The sequence below is a fragment of the Apteryx rowi genome, unplaced genomic scaffold (genome assembly GCF_003343035.1).
Source record: "Apteryx rowi isolate R43461 unplaced genomic scaffold, aptRow1 scaffold_69, whole genome shotgun sequence".
Taxonomy (NCBI): Eukaryota; Metazoa; Chordata; class Aves; order Apterygiformes; family Apterygidae; genus Apteryx; species Apteryx rowi.
The window spans coordinates 210,891-231,013 of record NW_020450971.1 but is presented as its reverse complement, the minus strand read 5'-3'; the positions used below and the strand labels follow the sequence as shown (position 1 = coordinate 231,013).

The 20,123-nt window shown below is 43.3% G+C and overlaps 1 protein-coding gene across 1 annotated transcript; it reads right to left on the bottom strand.

Moving 5' to 3' along the window:
• Window positions 1-9,046: 9,046 nt before the first annotated feature.
• Window positions 9,047-19,736, bottom strand: LOC112975750. The gene is made up of 9 exons (XM_026086239.1): window positions 19,676-19,736; window positions 18,810-18,923; window positions 15,381-17,066; window positions 14,694-14,793; window positions 13,920-14,068; window positions 13,641-13,753; window positions 11,966-12,055; window positions 10,918-11,040; window positions 9,047-10,429 (listed from the first exon to the last, which is right to left on the bottom strand). Exons 1-9 carry the CDS (start codon window positions 19,734-19,736, stop codon window positions 10,235-10,237), a joined length of 2,631 nt encoding a protein of 876 aa, XP_025942024.1. The 3' UTR covers window positions 9,047-10,234.
• Between the last annotated feature and the right edge of the window lie 387 nt (window positions 19,737-20,123).

Sequence of the window (20,123 nt, the reverse complement as noted above, 5' to 3'; positions counted from 1 at the left end):
AACACTCTTCCTGATGCACCCCAGGATACCATTGGCCTTCTTGGCCACAAGGGCACATTGCTGCCTCATGGTCAACCTGGTGTCCACCAGCACTCCCAGGTCCTTCTCCGCAGAACTGCTTTCCAGCAGGTCAACCCCCAACCTGTACTGGTGCATGGAGTTATTCCTCCCTAGGTGCAGGACCCTGCACTTGCCTTTGTTGAACTTCAGGAGGTTCCTCTCCGCCCGCCTCTCCAGCCTGTCCAAGTCTCTTTGAATGGCAGCACAGCCCTCTGGTGTATCAGCCACTCCTGCCAGTTTTGTATCGTCAGCAAACTTGCTAAGGGTGCACTCTGTCCCTTCATCCAGGTCACTGATGAATAAGTTGAACAAGACTGGACCCAGTAGTGACCCCTGCGGGACATTGCTAGCTACAGGCCTCCAGCTAGACTCTGCACTGCTGATCACAACTCTCTGAGCTCTGCCATTCAGCCAGTTCTCAATCCACCTCACTCTCCACTCATCTAGTCCACACTTCCTGAGCTTGTCTACGAGGATGTTATGGGAGACAGTGTCAAAAGCCTTGCTAAAGTCTAGGTAGACAACATCCATCCAGAACTGAGATAGCGTCTGTGGCATGTCAGTTTGAGAGAATGATGTAGAGTTCCCCATCTGACATGAACAGTGCATACAGCCAACAGCACATAATTTGGTAAATCAAGCCAAGCTCAGCAGGAGATTTCACCCTGTACAGCAGCTGGAAAGGTTACCTGCCTGGTCCATGGTTTTCTGGGATGCTCCACAGTGAGAATTTTTTTTGTAGGAGTAGCAGCTATTGCCTTACATTGCTGCTATCTAGCAGATAAATCAAGAATGGAATGTCTCAGGCCTTAAGGAAAACACTTGAGCACATTGTGATGATGGGAAAATTAGGGGTTAAAACAGAAACTGTTTTGTAACTTCAGAGTTATGGACAAGTCTATAATTCAGGTTATAAAAGGAGCAAGATAAGAAAACTACTGGAGCATGCTTTCTTCTAATGGTACAGAAAGACAGCAAGAGTGTTGTAAAGATCCATGATGAAAGGGTCTTTAAAATATTCCTYGTTTTGGGCCTTTTTTTTTTTTTTTTCAAATCAGCTCTTAGTCCTTCGGGGTCCACCAGGAGGAGTTAAGTCTGTGTTCAGCTCTCTCCTCTGAGACAAACTCCCTGGGTGACTTGAGGCAGGACTAGATTTTTAGAATGCATTCAGATCTGTAAATATATGGTCTGGCCCTGGAGCCCATGCACCAAACTCTGTGACCTGAGTTTGCAAAAGAGTTTGTCTCAGTGTCTCAAACCAGCTAGACATCTCTTTCCATCTCGAAGGGCATAAACCCACTGAAGACTCTAGCATTTCCTCTGTGTGTGTGTCACAGGGCTCTGACTGCAAAATAGTATCACACCTACTTTCTGCCATCCGTCTGTCTCCCTGAAGGGCTTGCAGGACAACTAGAGAGCAGAAACTGGTTTTAGTCTACACTGAATACATGACCAAATGCAATAGTGCCCTGACTTCACCTGGAGTTCACATGACAGTCCTGATACCTATGGAAATCCCACTGGGTCCTTTATTTTCTCCAAATCACTCTTTGGAGATAGGTGTCTCAGTATCAGCTATAGAGGGATCTTAAAGTATCTACCCTCCTAAATAATACCTTGGTTAAGTGCCTACATTGGGAAACATTACTTTGACTCTCTTGTACCAGCCAATGTGAGGAAGCACAGGGCAGCTCAGCCCTAGGAGAACTACAGAGATTATTGCTATGTATTGTATAAGATACATTCATAAAGCTTCAGACAACTGCTTAGTTTCGTTGACAACCATCAATGGTACTGCCATGACAACATGCAGAAGCAAAAGATTACCTGAAGACTGCTGCCTAGATGAGGTCAAGACCAATAGGTCTCAACTGAATCAATAAACTGTCTGTATTTACGGGCAATGGGAAAGCAGGAAATATAAAGGCAGGGACTTTTTTTATGGTTCAGTGAATCAAGCAATCAAATGATATTACAGGAAAAAAGAACGTTTACCAGAATCTAGGCTCAGCTTGATACTCACCTTCTCATGAGTCTTCTACTGACTCATGAGAAAATATCATAATGAGGTGTTTGCACTGTTTCTATTTTCAGGCATCAGGTGTGGTACAGTAAAAGGAAAATAGATGCATTTGTTTCTAACAATGAAGTGCACAAACTTTTCCATCTTCACCTAGTTTGTGCTGGGAACAAGCATGATTATGTGTTTACAACATACAAGGAAATAAGTTAGATTTCTCAGTGTTGTCTCTCCTTCTTAGTGCTGCTAAATAGAAGAGTGGAATATTTCCTTTCCAGAACAGATTTGGGTAAATCTCCCTTATATTACTGCCATCACAAGGCCTTTTGGTTAAAGTTCTGTGAATTACAGTATTTTGCAATGACATCAATTTTATGTTGTTTCAGCTGTGGTCTATCAGGATCCCCCTCTTGACAAGCAAACCTATTGTTCAATAATCTCCAGTGATTTTGATCAGAAATGCCCARCCATGTGTGCAAGACCACAGGAATATAGAGATTGTAAAACTAAAAACAGACTGAAGACACGTCTGGCTTGAGAGCTCATGCCCAGTAGATATTGTCACCAAATAGCAAAGAAAAGTCCATATTTTTCAAAACAAGCAACCACAGAATTGTCTGCCTGCAAGAGGATTTAACTGTATTCCCAAAAGTAACAACTCTAAATCCTGACCATGCATGATGGGATCCTGCCAAATGCATTAGCATCAACAATTGGATCTCTGGAGATTCTTAGTCTTCAGTAGTGTTGACTGTCAGTTGAGACAGGGCCTCATTAACACTTGCCACATTTGTTCCTTTCATATTTATTTTGATGCACTTCTGACTGGTTAGTGCATCAGGTTGTTAATTCTTTCTCTTTAATTAAATATAAAATGGAATTTGTCACTGAGATCGGAACAATTCTCATTACAAATTAACCTGGAAAATGGCTTAGTAACCAACACCCATATTAGTGAGCAGGCACAGGGCTGAATCAACAAACATACCAGGTCTTTGTTTTACCTAAATTCAGAACAAGAACTTCGCATGCTACCGTAACTTTCGTGTGGTGACATACCCAAAATTCTTTTCAAGGACTCCAGAAAACTCCTGAGGCCTAGGCTGCCTCTGCTGGCATTTCTTCAAGGTCAAAGGAAACAAACATGCTTCCCTTAGATGAACAACGGGAATCATTTCCTTTAATGAAGTTTCCTAAACACAGGGCCGTTTCATTATGGCTGTTGCTAATATTTAATGCCTGATGCAGTATTCTTCCTTAAGAGATGCTACACATTGCTGAAGGGTCATTTTCAAGTGGAAGCCAGCAATGAGCAACTGGGTCTTTGGTTTCCAACTGAGCAAGGCGAATGGATGTAAACCATGTCGCATCTGTCCCTAAATCTCTCCTGTGGATGGGTCTCTTCATTCTCCCCCTCCCCTTCTCAACCCAGTATTTGATCAGAAGTTAGTTGAGCTCTAGGGAAATAATTTTCAATGATGAGGCACTAGCTATGGCAAAGAGAAGAGCAGCCCACTTGTTGAATGGGCTTCTGTGCATTCAGATGGGAGGGTGAAAGAAGTGTAGAGGGAGGGACAGGAGAGGAGGTTTTAGACAAGGTGACAAAATGTCATTATTTTATTAATAGAAATGTTGTGTAAAAAGTTATTGCAAAACTGAATGTCTACTCATGTCATCAAGGAAGTAAATTCCACTAAATGACACTGCTGGTAAAGAACATCACATTTCTGTTCCAGCCTAGAAGGCAAAGTCTGATGAAAGATCATGCTCCGAAGGGCATTAGCATCCATCCATGAACAGGCCCATTCTGTGACCAAGGGACCAATATCCCCAACTGGACTAGCACATGTGAATACACCTCCAAGTCTACGACACCTCTTCAGTGTCTCCTTTCGCAAAGTGTCATTTGGTCAGCTCAGCTTCCCAGAGCACTGCATTTCCATCTCTGTCTCAGCACAGAAAAATACTCCTGGGCTGGCAACTTTCACAAACCCCAGGTTAACTCAAAGACAAAAGAAACAGCCATTCCTAAGCTGGAACAACAGGTCCCATGAGTTTGTTACCCATCCCTGGAGCTGACCCATGTCCAGAGTTGCGTTGTCCAGTTTCAGTTGTACTTATTCTGTCTCAACCCTTCTACTTCTTTTCACTGTTTTATTATTTCATTTTATTTGACAGCTATGTTTATGAGTCAAAAACAGGCATCTTCCTGGAGGCAGTGAGGTCATAGCTCCTTGGATTTGCTTTTTATCAATCCACATTTTAAAGAGTTTCATGCAGTAGCAGGATAAAATAACCAGTCCCTTAGAATTTGTTGTACACATGCACACACTATCCTCTCTCTCTCTTAACGCTTCCCCCACAAACGTGGTAGGACTCACTTCCTCAACAGATAAGATGAATTGTACTGTTCTTAGCAAAGTGCATCTGTATATCCATACACTTTCATGAAGATGAGACCCAAAGAAGGATGATAGAGCAGCAGAAGGTTTTAGAGTCACCAAAACATATTGTCTCACAGGTAAGGCAAGTTCAAAGGATACCACAGCTGCTGTGTGAAGCTGGTCTTCAGTTATGAAGCTCATCAGAGCTGCTCTATTTTATATCAGGTGTTTAGCTATGGAGAGTCATGGATAGAGACTTTAGCCTGCTTTCATCCACACTTCATTGTGTGCCTTTGGAGAGGTACTGCTTGGAAGCTAGATGAAGAACATAATCATTATTAATAGTGATGCTGGATGTCTGTGGAAACCCCATCTCTGCTCTTTCACGCCTGTATCCTGTGTCCCAGCAGTCACTTTCGTGGTTACCTGCTGGTCCAAGAGAAGGATTTGGTTTCTTCTTCATTCCTACAACTGTAATGAGCTGCTATGTCTGCTCATTCTTTATTCTTTCTCTACCTCTACTACCATTTCTACTTCCCACTAGAGGCTCCTGAATTATCAATTAGGACTTGGTTTATTTTGCAAGTGAATGCAGCTGCTTGCAGCCACAGGCAAGGAGGGCCTGGAACAATTGCAAGGGGGGTGGGGTGGGAAGGAGGGCAGAGACTGTGATATGCCCTAGGTCATATAAGATCCGATTATGTCGGAGGATCCGATTATGTAGGAAGGCTGCAGATGAAAATATGCCAAAGGCAGTTAGAGGGCTTAGGGGAATTTTGAGGAGATAAGGTGAGCCTGGTTGGGGGTAGGGTCAGTGCTGCTGGTATCTATCCATCTTCCAGGCTTTTGAAAACAGTGCATTGAAAGGGAATTTGCTTAATCACATCCTGCTCATTTGGGGGTCTTTTCACTGCAGAGGTCACAGCAGAACCTGTAACAATGCGGAACCGGTTATTTGTTGGCCAACAAATGCATCGTTTATTCAGCAGATAAGAAAGCAATTGTTCAGAGTGAAACTGCAGTCAGGTGAAAGGAGAAAGGTTGCTGTATCATCTGCTATGATTAGTTTTATGTTAGAGAAGGAATTCAGAGTTGGCTGTTTACTGACACTCGTGAGAAACATCTCATTATGAAAGACTCAAGTTATTTCCTGCTGGGGAAATAATATGAAAATTATGAGTTCTGAGAATGGAGGTGCTCAGGCTGAGATTTACATCTGTAAATTCAGGAAGTGATCCTATAAGCCCTGACTCCTCTGAGGACTCAAAGTCACAAAAGAGCCAACACAGGCTACTTTGCAAGATGGTCAAAGATTGCATTCCCATTGTTTCCAGTTTCCATAGTAGAACATGGAAATACTTAAATGATTCTGGGCACAGCTATTCATGCAAGGGACTGCAGGATCATCCCACTGTTTCCAAGTCAAATGCTCTTTCTTCATAAAGAATTTCCCAATTCCTGGATAAATCTGAAAATAAATTCAGATTTCTTGACAGTCTTTATTTTCTGAGGCTTCATCCAGCGACGCATGAACATATGACACTGATGGCTAGCTCTTTCTTCCAGAACTACTGAGATGCATATAATTCAGGGTAAGTATCTGAACCCTGACATCAGTTCACAGCCAAAGCAGAATTATTTGTTGAAACTCCTGCTTTTYTGATATTTAGAAAGAGATAATAACATGAGTAAGACGTCTTTGCATTTTCTAGGAAGGAATGAAGAGGTGATTCTTACATGAACTGACATTTCTGAACCTTTGAATAGGATCTTTTTCAGTTGAGTTACTTGTTATGGCTGCTGAACCATGGTCAGGTGCAGGGGCAGTGCTGAACTGGATGTACAGGATAGGCCACCCCAGCTGGCCCCCCAACATTACCCTTTGCATTGAGTCACTCAGTTACTGTTCTGCAGCAATTTGTGCCCATCTTCCTCCACCCAGTGCATGGAAGACCTGCTGCAGTACTGGGGTGAGAACCCTTGAGGCATCTGCAGTACCAAGATGGGAACTGGTACAGAGGGCTAGAACCTGTGCATCAGAAGAATGTCATGGGTTCATAACTGGAAGTTAATCYAATTAATTCCTGTTATGACTCAAGAAACTCAATTTCAATTTCCAGACCACATTTTTTTCCCATAAGATTTTTTATACAATCGATTTTATTAACTAGATGCTTTATTGTTATTCACTGGACTTCCACACTGGACAACTTTAGATGTGTGGTGAATTACGAGGGAGACATGTGGCAAAAGATAATTCTAACAGAGTTATTTTCTGCTTTGTTTAAGTGCCTGGCTGCCATCACCCAGCTATCTCTATTCTGACTTATTCTAACCCTCAGCACAGAGCTGCTCCATATATTCAATATTACAGCTGGAAAGAACCTCAGCTACTCCCRGATGGCTCTAGACCATTGGAGGTTGTCTGGCTCTTGGCTGGACACTGCAACACACTCAGCTGTCATGGATATAGATCCAAGTTGCATTTTGTGGAGCAGTTGAAGATTTGGCCCAGGATTTTTGAAATGTGCTGTATCTTTGTTGTTCTCAGTATTTCCCTAAAATGTGACAAACCAGATTATCAGGCTACTTTGTAGAAATAATCCTAGGGATTTAGCTGGGGTGTGCCAGGAAGAATGCAGCTAAGTGAGTATGACATAAAATAACTACAGGTCATGTTTTCAGATGCTGTGCCCTCAACAGTGCCAAGGAAATCAGAGGGTTTTAATTTGACCAATTATCACACAGTCAGTAGGACTTTCCTTCTGCCTATTCTTCCATGTCATGTCCATTTCAAACTATAGGCAGAGTTTGACATTCATATTTCAGGAGCAGGACCTGAGTAGGTAAGGGCTCTGTTGCTACTGAGCTCCTTGTTCTTGGTGTTTCTTTAAGTTGGAGGTAGTCAGGACACATTCTGGACTCTGTCCATGCCTCAAGCCTTCTGCTAAGCTGGTTTCATTCAGGAGGTGGTTGTGATGCCACCCTTCCTCTCTGAACCACTCTTCCCACTGCAGTATCAGGTCCACCCAACACGTATCCTCGAAGATGTCATTGAGTCAATTCCTGTTCATATGGCAGAGCTCTATTCTCAGATGGGTGAGCTGGTTTTTCCTGTGACCAAAAAATACACTTCTTTATTTTCCATTCTTTTTTTTTTCCATTGACACAGGTGTCTGGATTCCACAAAGGGCAAAATCAAGGTGGGACAGCCCTTCTTCCTGGGTTATTTCCAACCCCAGTGGGATTACAGTGTTGGCTATTTCATAAAGAGGTCCATTCATGAGATTATTTTTTCTCCCAGACTCACCTTTCAGGCCTAAATGCCTCAGTAATTGACAATGCAACCAAAATTGACCCTTGTCTGAAGTCCATGATATTCCTTAGTCACTTGAACCTCCTCTTTTTATGGAGGTTTGGGGATCCCAAATTCCCTTCTATTCCTTTCATCTGATACATTGCAATGGAACAATTCCTTTCCACTGAGCAGGACGGGAGAGGAATGGCACTGGAAGGGCACACGATGGAGTCTCTTCTGAGGAAATTTGGGCAACCATTTTTGGCCAACAACTGCATTTTTAGTGATTACAATGTGTGACAAATTCTTGTCAGTATCTCAAAATGTATTTTATCTGAGATTTTTCAGCAAATAAGCTGAAAAAGTCCCAATGTTTCTCTCAACAGTTTGACTGAAGTATTTTGGATTTGCCACTTATACCATTGGCTTTTTTCCTCTCTCCACCTTTCTTTAAAAATGTTTTGCTTCACTTTAAATGTTGTGAAAACTCTGGAAATAACAGAAATGATTTTGCTTTGATTTAACTGAAACATCCCATTTAAATCTCCTCCTCCCCAAATTATTTCTTTCCAGTTTTCCAATACACAGGAGCAAAATAAGGACTGAACTCAAATGAAATCTTTCCTTGTCTTTCATATTAGTTATCAAAGTGAAAAATGGTTCCCCATCATGTTCTCCCAGCATCCTGATACTGTGATCAAAACTTCTTTGAGTAAGAAACAAGCCCCATGGAGAGAGAGTGAAAGAGGAAAAATGGAATCCAGTCAAGGCATCTTGTGAAGAATCCAACTCCTTAAACCCCTTTTAACTTGTGGTGCACTAAAATAAATCATCATATGAGGTGCAGGGCAGCAGCATCCCTGATATATTTAAGTCAGGGCTGTTCTCTATAGGAAAAAGTTCTGTGATGCTCCAGCACCTCCCCAGATTAATACTTCTATCCCAGATTTCAGTGTTGACATCTCTTTTTTTTTAAACTTGGTTAAGAAAAGGGGCCAAATTCAATCTTGGTGTTCACTCCCATGAACTCATTAGCACTCCTCATCAAGGAAGCTGGCACTGGCGGTTGGATGTTAGGACTTATTCTCCCTTTCCTTTCTCTTCCTGCCCAGGAAAGTGATGCAATTTGATTTACTTGTAAGGTCATTTGTGTAAGACTGGGAATCCTGACATGCTGAAATACCTAATTCTCTGACCTGCAAAGATTTTTCCAGATACTTTCTGCAGACGGTAGCACAGCTGTGTGTGACATGCGACATGTTTTACCACAAATATTTTATTGATTTCTAAAAATCAAAAACCCAAAGAGATACAGTGAGCAGATTGGCAAAATGAATTAACAGCTCAATTTTCCAACATCTTCTTACTCTACAGGAAGAGAGCTGGTTCAGTAAGAACAGCTGAGAAGGCATGGTTTTGCCATAGTTCATAGAAGTTTAGCTCCTCTGACTGCACAGGATTTATGCTTGACTTAAGTTCTAGCAAAATGTCAAGTGATATCAGTGAGATTGTCCATTGCAGTTCCTTGCAGGTGTGTCAGGTAAGAATAAGATCCACAGTTTTCAGAGGCTAAAGAAGCCACTAACTGCTTGGCCAGGCAGATTTTACCAAAGAAGACTCCTCATATCAGTTTGAAACTTCTTTTTGCCTCCTCTAGGTCAGCAGCTACCACTCTGTACAAAATCTGCAGTCTGGAGGAAACCTACCATGAAATGAACTGTAGAAATGTGTACAGTTATGCTAAAAGGTAAGATCAGCTTCTAGCATCCTTAAACGTAGTGCATATACTTTTGACATGCATACTCTGCACAAGGTAATATGAGACGGGAGGATCTTTTGTCATGCTCCAGCACTTCTGAGGAGATATTATTGAAGTCATCAAAATGATAATTCTACCTTCACACTGACCATGAAATACGGAAATCATGCCTCACATAATGGCAATTCTTTTCTGAGAAGATTGCTATCAGAAGACAGCCCAAGCTCCCAGGACCATGTTTTGCCTCATCTATTTTAGGAAGTTCACTATATTCACCAACACAGTACCTGAATACATATTCCATTCTCCCTCTCCCACTTCTTGTTTCATGCAGGGCTTTTCCCCCAACATATAATTATGAAACACGTCAAGCTATTCTCTACCCCAAATCGAAGGTATTAACTCCTAGTGAAAAAAATAAAGCTCTGTTACACTGGGACCAGTCAGTCACTGATGTAACACTTCCTTTGGTTATGTCTGATCTTCAGTGAAAGCTGGTAGTTTTCAAAAGTCAAAAATATACCAGTACAAACTAGGTGAATGTAGTTTATAAGTCAGCTCTGCACTGGGATATTTTAGTGGAATCCACAGAAGGGTGAATAAGTCACCCCTACAGCTGGGAAACCTCTTCCATTCCCCAATTTGACCTGAATATCACTTTCCAGCAAACACCTCCCTAGGGAGCAAGTAACTGTTTGACCTGCAAAAGCATCTCAGAACCGAGTGTGGCTCTCACAGATGTCGTTGGTGGACTGCACCGGAACTGTCTCTTCTGAGATAGCCATGCCTACCCCATTGTGTACAGCATGGCTATGACTCATGTGCTCCTCCTGGGCTTTTGCAATGACTGGGCCACTGTTGTGAACCACTGTGTATTTCTTCTGCACCTGCTCCAGTATCTGCAGCACCTGGAATTAGCAAACAGAGCTGTGGGTTGCTTACTGGTTAGGGGAAAGCACAAATTTCTTTTACAGCTATTGAAATATGCTCTATTCTCTTTCAAGCTACCTGTCTGGGCCTCTCCTTGGGCTTACACTAAGCATTTCTGTCTGCTCAAAGGTCTCTAGGACAGGTGTAAAAGGAAAGCCTGCTCCATGGAGATCCATGACTGTGGATCTCAGACCTATTTCCCTTAATGAATCAGTCTCACCTCACATGATCCTGAGAGATGTGCTTAGCACAGAAAGATGCAATGGTGGTCCATAAGCAGGATCAGGACACAAGCAATGTGGAGCTCTTTTTCTGCTCTTTCACACCACCCTATGATATCTCCTCACGCTATCACAGATTTCTTCAGCTTCTTAGGGAAAAAGGGAACCCCCTGTCTGATACCCATTTAATGGAGATGGGAAAAGCAGAGAGAGAAGAGCAGAAACAAGTGCAAGATTAATTTTACCTGAGACTTTGGGATGATACCAACCCTGAAGAAACCTATGTTTCCACTGTTGATTTTGGTGCAGTCCACAACAGTGGATGCAATGTTCTCTGGAGAAGGCCCATCGCAAAGAACTGCATCCACCTGAAGAGAATCAAATGTTCACACCAAGTTCCCTGTAGGCACTTGGGAAAAGAGATGGCAGTTTCCCCGTCTCAACAGCTGGTAATTATTATCATAGGCAGCTCTGCTCCTTCATACCCTTGCTCTGTATTGTCCACTAACCACCTGCTGAATTTGATTACACAGTGGAATGAATGAACTCAGTAAAAGCAAAGAGAGAGCTCTTTATGTGGYGTAGATCATCAGTACAGCTAGACAGGTTTGCATCAGCTGAGGAGCTTTGATGAGTCCCATTTAGAAAGCAAATGTGTAGAAAACCATATTTTTGAGGAGTTAGAGGTAGGTTGTCACTACCTCTTGTTTAAAGTTGCCCTCACATGAGCTGACATGAATATTCTGTCTTATGTGTAGTATTCTCAGGATTTAACAGTGAAATGAATGATAGTCATTTGAATGGCCATGACCATTGTACTTCCAGAACTTAMAAAAGCTGTAAAAGACAGGAAAATGTTAAAGCTTTGATGGCAGTTTAGACCAGCTTTAGCTTTAGATGGGAATCCCCAGTGTTCTGATAATTCAGTGCCAACTGGAGCTCTGTCACATTCAGGCAATGATGGTTTTATTGCTTCTAAGCAAAGAAACATCTTTTTGTTGCTCATATCATTCTGTGGTGGAAAATGAACTAAGTCATGGTGCCAGGCCACAACTATACTGCATAAAACACAGGCATTTTGGCTTCCCATCAGGTTTCTTATTTTTACACCCTTCTTTCTCCTTAATGCTGACATCAACATAAGGAGTGTCAACGAGATTCTTTTAATCAGATGTTCCCCCAGATTCTTGCTATCATTAATTGATTTGGCTACTTGGAACAAAGTGATTGTGTTCTTCCATCCCCATCTCTCTTGGGACAAGCCTGAATAAAAGGAAACATAGCCTCAATTACCTTATCTCCTAGCTTGGCATACACTTGGTTGTGGTGTGTTGTGTCTGCCTCTCCTGTTGGGTTAGCTGATGTGACCACAATGGGGCCAACCTGGTGACAGAAAAATGGGAAAAAGAGCTCTGAGCAGGCTTTGCTGTATAACACAGATGACTTGCGCTCTGAAGTTCACTGATGAGTCTCCATAACTGAAAGTGAACTCAGTGTGACTCACCCAGATAGAGACACCTATTCTGTAGGCAACTAAAGTTGGAAGAGATGAATCCCAGCAAATCTGTGCATGAGTGACTAAGACCCTGCTGAACTGGGGTTTACTGACTTAGATCAAAAAGGAATTTTTTTTTTTTCAAGAGACAGTAATCATCAAAGAACTAGAGTGGTTGCCCTAGAAATGAAGTAGTGAGCAGGGACATTACTGTAAGACTTGTAGGGTGCCACAGTTTCTCTAGCAAAGCCCAGAAATGCAGTGATGGATGATGGATCTGAACTGTAGGAGGAAYGTGGATTTCTTCCTTCAAGGCAAATTTACTAGCAAAGCTATGGGGCTGTATCCATCGTTCACCGTCACACATCTCCAACTCCTGCAGTCAGAATAGTGGCCTGGCCATGCAGTTCCTTCCATTCAGAGCACAGCTGCAACTGGCTGAGCCAGAGATCAGCTTTTCAAAGAGAAGATCATGCAAGAAAACTGCYTCTGTAAAGCAACACTACTCAGCACACTAGGCAGCATCATCAATGTGCTCTCATCCAGAGCTGTGTCGAGATATCTTGGGGGCAGTGCTCAGCACTGCGGCAGAACATTTCCTATCATACTTTCTCTGAAGCTGTTGTGCCACCGTGCTACAGCCAATCGCATATTCACTTGCAGCTGCTGCTACCACGAGGTCATACAGCACAGCACAGAAAGAGCTTTCTTCCAAGTAGGGATCAGAAGATCACATGGGCAAGCCAGCTTGTCGGGCCCATAACACTGTAACATCCTTGAGGTTATAGCAGTAGAGGCCAGACCCTACCCTCAGGTGTCTGTGCACCCTGAAATGTTCATGTGCTCACCCCTGCATTATTCTAACACGCATACATACTCTCTCAGGTTGTCACCCCAGCAGCTACTCCCTGGCTAAAGTTATGGAGCAGTGTTGCTTATAACATAGTAAAGGTTGTAACTGATGTTGCTCTACAAGCCACATTCTGGACCTCCTCAGGTTATGCTGGCTTAAAATAAGCCTGTGCTTGCAATAGAAGTGTTGGAGGTAGGAAATCATATAAAGTATCTGTTAATTATATCTTTTCTGGCATTCTGACCTGGTGGTCTCTTTTCTTTTTTTACACTCCCTCCTGCAATAAAATCAGCTACAGTTGCCTGTATACCCTACTCCTTCCTAATGATTTTTTTTTTTTTCTGAGGGAGCTACTCATCTGAGCACTTTTCACTTCCCAGAGCTCTCTGAATATTCTAGGATCCTCGTTTCAAAGAGGAAAGAAAAAAGAGGAGAGGTGACTTGTCAGGACCCAGCAAGAGGACTGGCTGAGTACTTCAGCCTCACCATCCTTCTCTCTTCCAGTAGGCCAGAGGTCCTGGGTGCTAGTGATTGATTGACTCCAAGCCTGCCACCTAGACAGTGGAGTGGCAAGGTCTGGTTGCCAGTGCTGCTGAGAGGAGCGTGCTCTGACCACTCACCAAGTCAATGAGGTGGGTGGTGACAGAGCAGTCGGGAATGCGGATGGCGATGCTCTGAGGGGTACCCACGTATTTTGCAGAGTCCTTCATTCCCAGGAAGTCCACCCATTCTCCTGCACAAGGAAGAGCCACACACTTACTGATACACATCAGTCCAACCACAATGATCTTACCAGGAATATTGACATGGAGTATGTGGCACTGCAGTGAAGTGTGACTGTGTTGGAGTTTCAAACCCAGAGCTCTCCAGAGAGCTTGTAAGTAACAGCATTTCCTCACCTCTGGGAACCACCAAGCTAATAGGAGATGGCCAAGCAGCCTCCATGAAGTCCCAGAGTAGGGGGGTGAACAAATGCTTTGCAGGTTCCAGCTGCTTCAGGCTAGAAATCCAAAGTGACATGGGGCGCTCTTGAGCCTGCTGCTTGGAGCTAGAATTGAGAAAAGAGAAATGAACTTGGAAGTAAGCTAGGAATTCCTTTTCAAGCTGAAACAGAAACTGTGTTGGAGAGGCCTAGTGTTAGATAATACCTGTAGGCCTTGCCCCAGGTGATCAGTAAAAGCTGAACTGTCCAATAGATGACCTGACAGGAAAGGACACGGATGTCTATTCCCAGTTATGGTTTTAACAACTTGTGTAGTGATGTGTAAAAGTCAAAACTGCCCAAGTTCTGAGAAATATCCACCAGTTTGAGGGATCCCAGCTGCTTACAAAAGCACAGCCAGAGACATTCCTTAAAATGAGAGGGGTTTTGGTATGTACCTACAGATAGGTACCTTGCCTCATTTCTCACTTTTTGGTCTTTAGGTTTCTTTGTGATATCCATCTCCTGTCAATAGCCTTCAATACTCTAGGAGACCATTTCAGCTCAGCTGTCCCCTTTCCCCTTTCAGATCTTCTCCCCAGGCTTGTCAGCTTATTCCTCACAAGAAAGCTATGTGTCACATTGCTCTGGACACTTGCTGTAGCCAGTACTCAGTAACAGCTGTAAGTCCTAGAGGCTTCCTTATACTAGTCAGGGAAGCCCTCACTGGGGAAGTGAAAGAAATACTTACTGGTGAGCTTTCTCCACAGCATCAGGTCTATTACAGGCTGCCACAAGCACATATACAGTATCTGTGGGAATGCCGCAGGTCCCTCCATTCTTCAGGATATCTGTTGGCATGGGAACAGGGCAGAATCCCTGAAGTGACTAAAACTGAGGGGCTTTAATTCACAAAAGAGCTGTCACAGACAAAACAGCCAATTCAGTGCTCTCATCTCCTTTTCCCAACTAACAAGTATTTCCTCTGAGTGCATTTTAGAATTCACCCAAGAAGAGATTTGACATTTGGGGGAATTCTGAGCCATGTTCATCTGGACCAGAAGACATTCAACCCTCTGGAGAGAGGGAGCACCATTCATTTGCCCTGCTTTCTCTGTACGAGGCTTTCAGTGGTAGCCCCAGCCTGGAGGACTTGTGTGTCTTAGACTGGATGAACAGAAAGAGGTATGATACAGGAGATATAGCAACAAATTCACTGCTAAACCCAGCTTCTGCCATGGAATTGGTCCTGTTTTCCCGAGAGTGTGTTTAGGTCTTGATGCCTCCTGTAACTTGGCCTGCTTGGTCGAAATGTAATCAGATTATAATGGTTTCCACATTTGGATGTGAAAAAAATGTCCTTTTAATAATGTTCTGCTACAAAATCTCTCTGCATTAACCCTCCACCCACACACTATCCCCTGTATATTTCCCTTACCTGCAATTCTCTTGACTGAGGAAGCTTTTCTGGCAGGCAGATGAAGGCACTTGTTCATTCCTCCCCCCACACCACTGAGCTGCACAATGGGCCTACTCATTGGTAAGCAGGAACTTTCAAAGATGCTGTTGAAAAGGGCAGACAGGAAGCAGTAGAAGCTGACCAGACCAAAGATGAGAGTGGCAGCAATGTCATAGCCAGCTGGAACAGCACTGATGGCATCCAGCAAGAAGCTGACAGGGATGAGCAAGAAAGTGAGGGAGTAAAAGAACCAGGTGATGTTTAAGAAGAGTGTGCAGAAGACAATGAAGCCATTGAAGAGCATGAAAGCAATGATGCCCACTGCTGTGTGGAAGCTTCTGGTAGTGCCATAGAGGCTGCTATATCTTGTCAAGCCCCAGATGATCCACATGATGCCATAGAGAATGAAAGCACTGCTCTCCAGGGTTTTACCCCGGGCAAAAGCCACTGAGCCACCTAGAAGCTTAAGGATCCCACCAGCCACCACAACCCATGGAACTACAACAGTAGCAAGTGGATCCTGTGGGTCCCTTGTCACCATTATAGCAAAAGAAGCAAGGACACTGCATGCATAGCCAAGTACTTCAGCATCTGCATACTTGGAATAGCCTAGATAAGGAGCATGAAGGTCTGTCCCTTCACGAAGCTTCAGAAAACTGCTGTGAGCAAGTAAGGCCTTCACAACACCCTTCCCTGTTGGGATTTTGGCACCTTCTTTCGTATTATACAGGTAAATTAGAGTAATCAAGGCTGAGGCCACAAAGATGGCCACATCCATGCCTTGGGGTCCACCTTCAAAAAATCCCTTGGGACGACAAGCTATTGCAATGCAGTAAGCCACATAAAACAGCAAATACAGGCCATCCACTAGGCTCTTAAGAGTGAAAAAAAGAGCCAAGACAGCAAAAAGAATTGCAAAAACCACCAGAAATGGAATAGGGAAAGATGGCTCCTCTGACTGCCAGACTGGGTACAGAAGGCAATAGCCTCCAGCAAATTTCAAGATGGAAGTGAAACCAAAGAATGTAGCCATCAGTGTATCCATGGCACGGTATGATAAAATGCATACTCCAATCTGATAGATCCCAGAGGTCCACAGCCAGGGCACCTGACCGATAAATAGCTTGCTAGTCACGCCCAGGAGCCTACAGCCAAAGACACTGGCAGACAGCATGTTCAGGATCAGACCTGTGTTTGCAAAATGATTCACACTGCCACTGGGGGACTTGATCTGTTCATGGGTCTTATTCTTAGCCAGATCTGTGCCAGGAAGGACAATTTTCTCTTTGCTGAGGAAATAAAGAATCCTTCCCAGAGCAAAATAACCTCCAACCAAACAGACAATCATATAATTGCAAGCCACAGCAGAGGAACCAAAAGCTGTGTTATAGTGCATGGCAATTTCATGAGCACTGGCAAGTGAGAGAGCAGAAGCAATCATAGCTAGGATGACCTCCCTGTGAAGGAAGCCCACCACTGCAATAATGAGTAGTGCCAGAGTAAATGTGACCAGGCCAGGCACTAAGGCATTGCGGAAATCACCAGTGTCATTCAAAACTCCTTGCCCTCCTAGGATGAAGATCACTCCGTAGCTGCACCAGAACACTGAGATGGTCAGGCAGAGAGACAAGAGCAGGGAGGCATTTCTTAGGCTTCTCCGAATTCCTATGAAACAAATGACAACGGAGACAGAACTGTGATTTTAAAACACCAGGTTACTGAAGGTAGTACTTAGGACATGCATCTGTGCTATAGGCAGATGGTATGTTGGCACATGAAGCTGCATAGATCCTGCATGATGCCAGACAGAGCTAGCACAAGCTTGGATAGGTCTGCACCGTGCCCCATTACCCTGTGTAGACATGACCATAAAAATTTCTTCAGAATAACACTGTGCATTCATCAGAGTGCCTGGGGTGAGCTCAAGGTTCATGAGTTCCTTCAACTTATTACTGGACCAGGCCTGGCACGCAGTCTGCCCTAATGAAGTCCTGGTTCAGCAAGCCGTTATCTTCTCTTCCTCATGATCCCCGCAAGACTCAACAATGACAATTTTTTAATGCAGATCAAGTCCTGACACTACTTTCCTTCAGGTTCTCTAGTGGGTTGTTTTTTTCTAGCTGTAAGCTGTCAGGTCCAAGTATGTTTGTACCACAGGTCTCAAACATCTTGCTGGATTTCCATAAATAATGGGCCTTCCCTGAAGATAGGGACRTAGAAACTGCCAAACTCACTCCTTCTCAAGAACTATCCTGTCCAGTATCCTCATCTCAAAAATGACAAGGACCTTTATTTAAAAAACTTGAAGTTGAATGGAACCCAACTACTACTCCCAAACAATACCGAAAAGTACCTTATTTTCACTGCTACATTTTCTCATCTATGTGYTATTTATAGCACAACTTCTAGCACAAATGTCTCTGGGACTTCCTACATTTTTACTAGCAACTTTTACACTATATCACTCAGGGAAATGCCTTGTATATTTTAGGGTTCAGTTATTAAGAGATCTTACAGATAGACTTGAAATTCTCATTCCAAAGTGGAACTTTGTAATGGCTCTGTGCTTCATTTCTTCCTCAAACTAATATAGCCTTGTGGGCCACACCCCTGTTGGGAAGGGAAGCAAGAGCTCTGCTGATGACTCCCCAGGCTACYGGGGACTGTAATGACACAGGTATGCACCTCTGGGAACAAGGGAGCACAGAAATTCCTGCTTCTGGTAGGAGGCTGTTGAGTTCTGCGAACTGTGAAGACATCACCTGCCCAATGGGCCATTCCACAAGGCCCCATTCATATAGGTACTTCTAAGTGTGTTCTACTAGTGTTTTGTGTCACCACTGACTGAGAAAGGAGGTGGACCTGTGTTTTATGTGTTAAAGTAGGTATTGTCTCTCCCAAGTCCTCTGTTTTGTAGAGAAAAATACCAGGACCAGTAGTGATAAGTTGTAACATCAAAACTTGGAAGTTCATTTCCTCATTGCTCCAGGTGAAATAGGAGGAATACTTCAGCATTCAGTCTAAAGAGTGTGAACTTCGATATAATCAGTGACTTCCCTCTCAACTAAGTAGATCCCTTAGAATTTACACATGAACACACTATTTCAATCCATGGATGCCTAAACCACATATTCAGAAAGCCTGGGAATAGTTTTTAGAGAAATTATGCATCCACTCTGATGAAACTCTCAGAGATCTGAGAGTAAAGTGTTTGTTCAAAATTAACATTTATTTCATAGGTTGCATATACTGGAAAAATTTGGTGTGCTGATATGTTCCTAGAGGAGAATACATCAAGGGTCTGGTAAGGCTGCCAAGGTTTACATAAACCTCTTGGCAAAGCAGACCTCATACATGTAAAGCTATAGAAGGGGGAGGCCTTGAAGCTGGCCACACTCCGAGTCTTACCTGCATATGCCAGAAGAGATGATAAAATCAACAGAAGGATTCCTAAAGCTGTGCTGGGGATCAGAGGGGCTGCTCTGCTTAAAGTGTAGAAGTGCACAGCCAGTAAGAGTGATCCTGTGGGTGACAAGGGAAAGGGAAAAAGAGAAAGAGCTTATAAACTTTTCTCCCAAAACAGGAGAGACCCAGAGCAGCAGGAGCAGGGAACAGAGAGAAAATAACCATACAAGATCTACAAATAATGAAATCTAAGGGGAAGGGAGGTGTGTTACAGGTTTGTGTCCATGGTCTCACCTCTTCCTGGGTGCCTAGTTTTAAGAAACTTGAACTTAATYGTCTTTGAAACTGCTCCTCCACTGCCAGATAAGTTAAAATCAGCTTTCAGATTCCAATTACACAAAAGGCATACACACATGCACAATCTACAGAGGATCACATAAGACTTTTGCTTACAGAAAACTAGCCCAAAAATGAAAAGGGGCAGTACTCAAGAAGAAGAAATGCAAAGAAGGAGCAAAAGAAAGGGGAGTGAACAAGTAAAACACATCTGCAGGGAAGGCAGCTAGAGAAAAGGAAAAGGGAGGAAAGTGCATCCAAATAAAAAAGCCTGTATGAAAATGACTATCACAAAGTTTTGATTTGCTTCCCACCCAGGATGGATTCAGTACAAGAGTTCAGGCCTGCACTTTAAAGCCAAGACAAATAAGTTATTGGCTGCTGAAATAGGCAGAGGGATCTCTGTATCTAAAAGTTTTATCCAAGTAGAGAGATTCAGAATAAACAGACTCTTTAGCCCCCTTTGAAAGGGGATTGTCCAGGAAAGCTATTCCCAACCCCATCCTCCCATGCCAAGAAGACTTGATCCCTACCTGCGGAAATGCCCAAGAGCCCTACGGAGTAATGCAGTGACTCAGCTTTTCTGACTGCCATTGCAGAGTCTGCTGAAGACCCAGATGCAGACTGAAATGCTGCCTCTCTTTCCTCCCTAGCTCTTTATAACCAAACCAACTCCACTGGCCTCTGTTCCTCCCTGCTCTCCACCCCTTTTCCCTACAAACATCTTCTGTTAGTGTTCCTCTCTGTGTGCAGGGAGGAAATGCAAACGAGTTTCCAGCTTCAAAAAATTTCAGTCTGTGAGTCAGCATGGACTGCTGGTAGCTCCCTCCAGGGGCCTGTTAATTTTACTGTTGATTAACTCTTGTTAAAAAAGACACTAGAAAAATAATGTTAAGGGTTTATTGCTATTAATGCCTTTTTGCCATTGCCAGTGAGGAAATTGCACTAGTTAAAATTAAGTTTTTTTAAAGAATACATCTT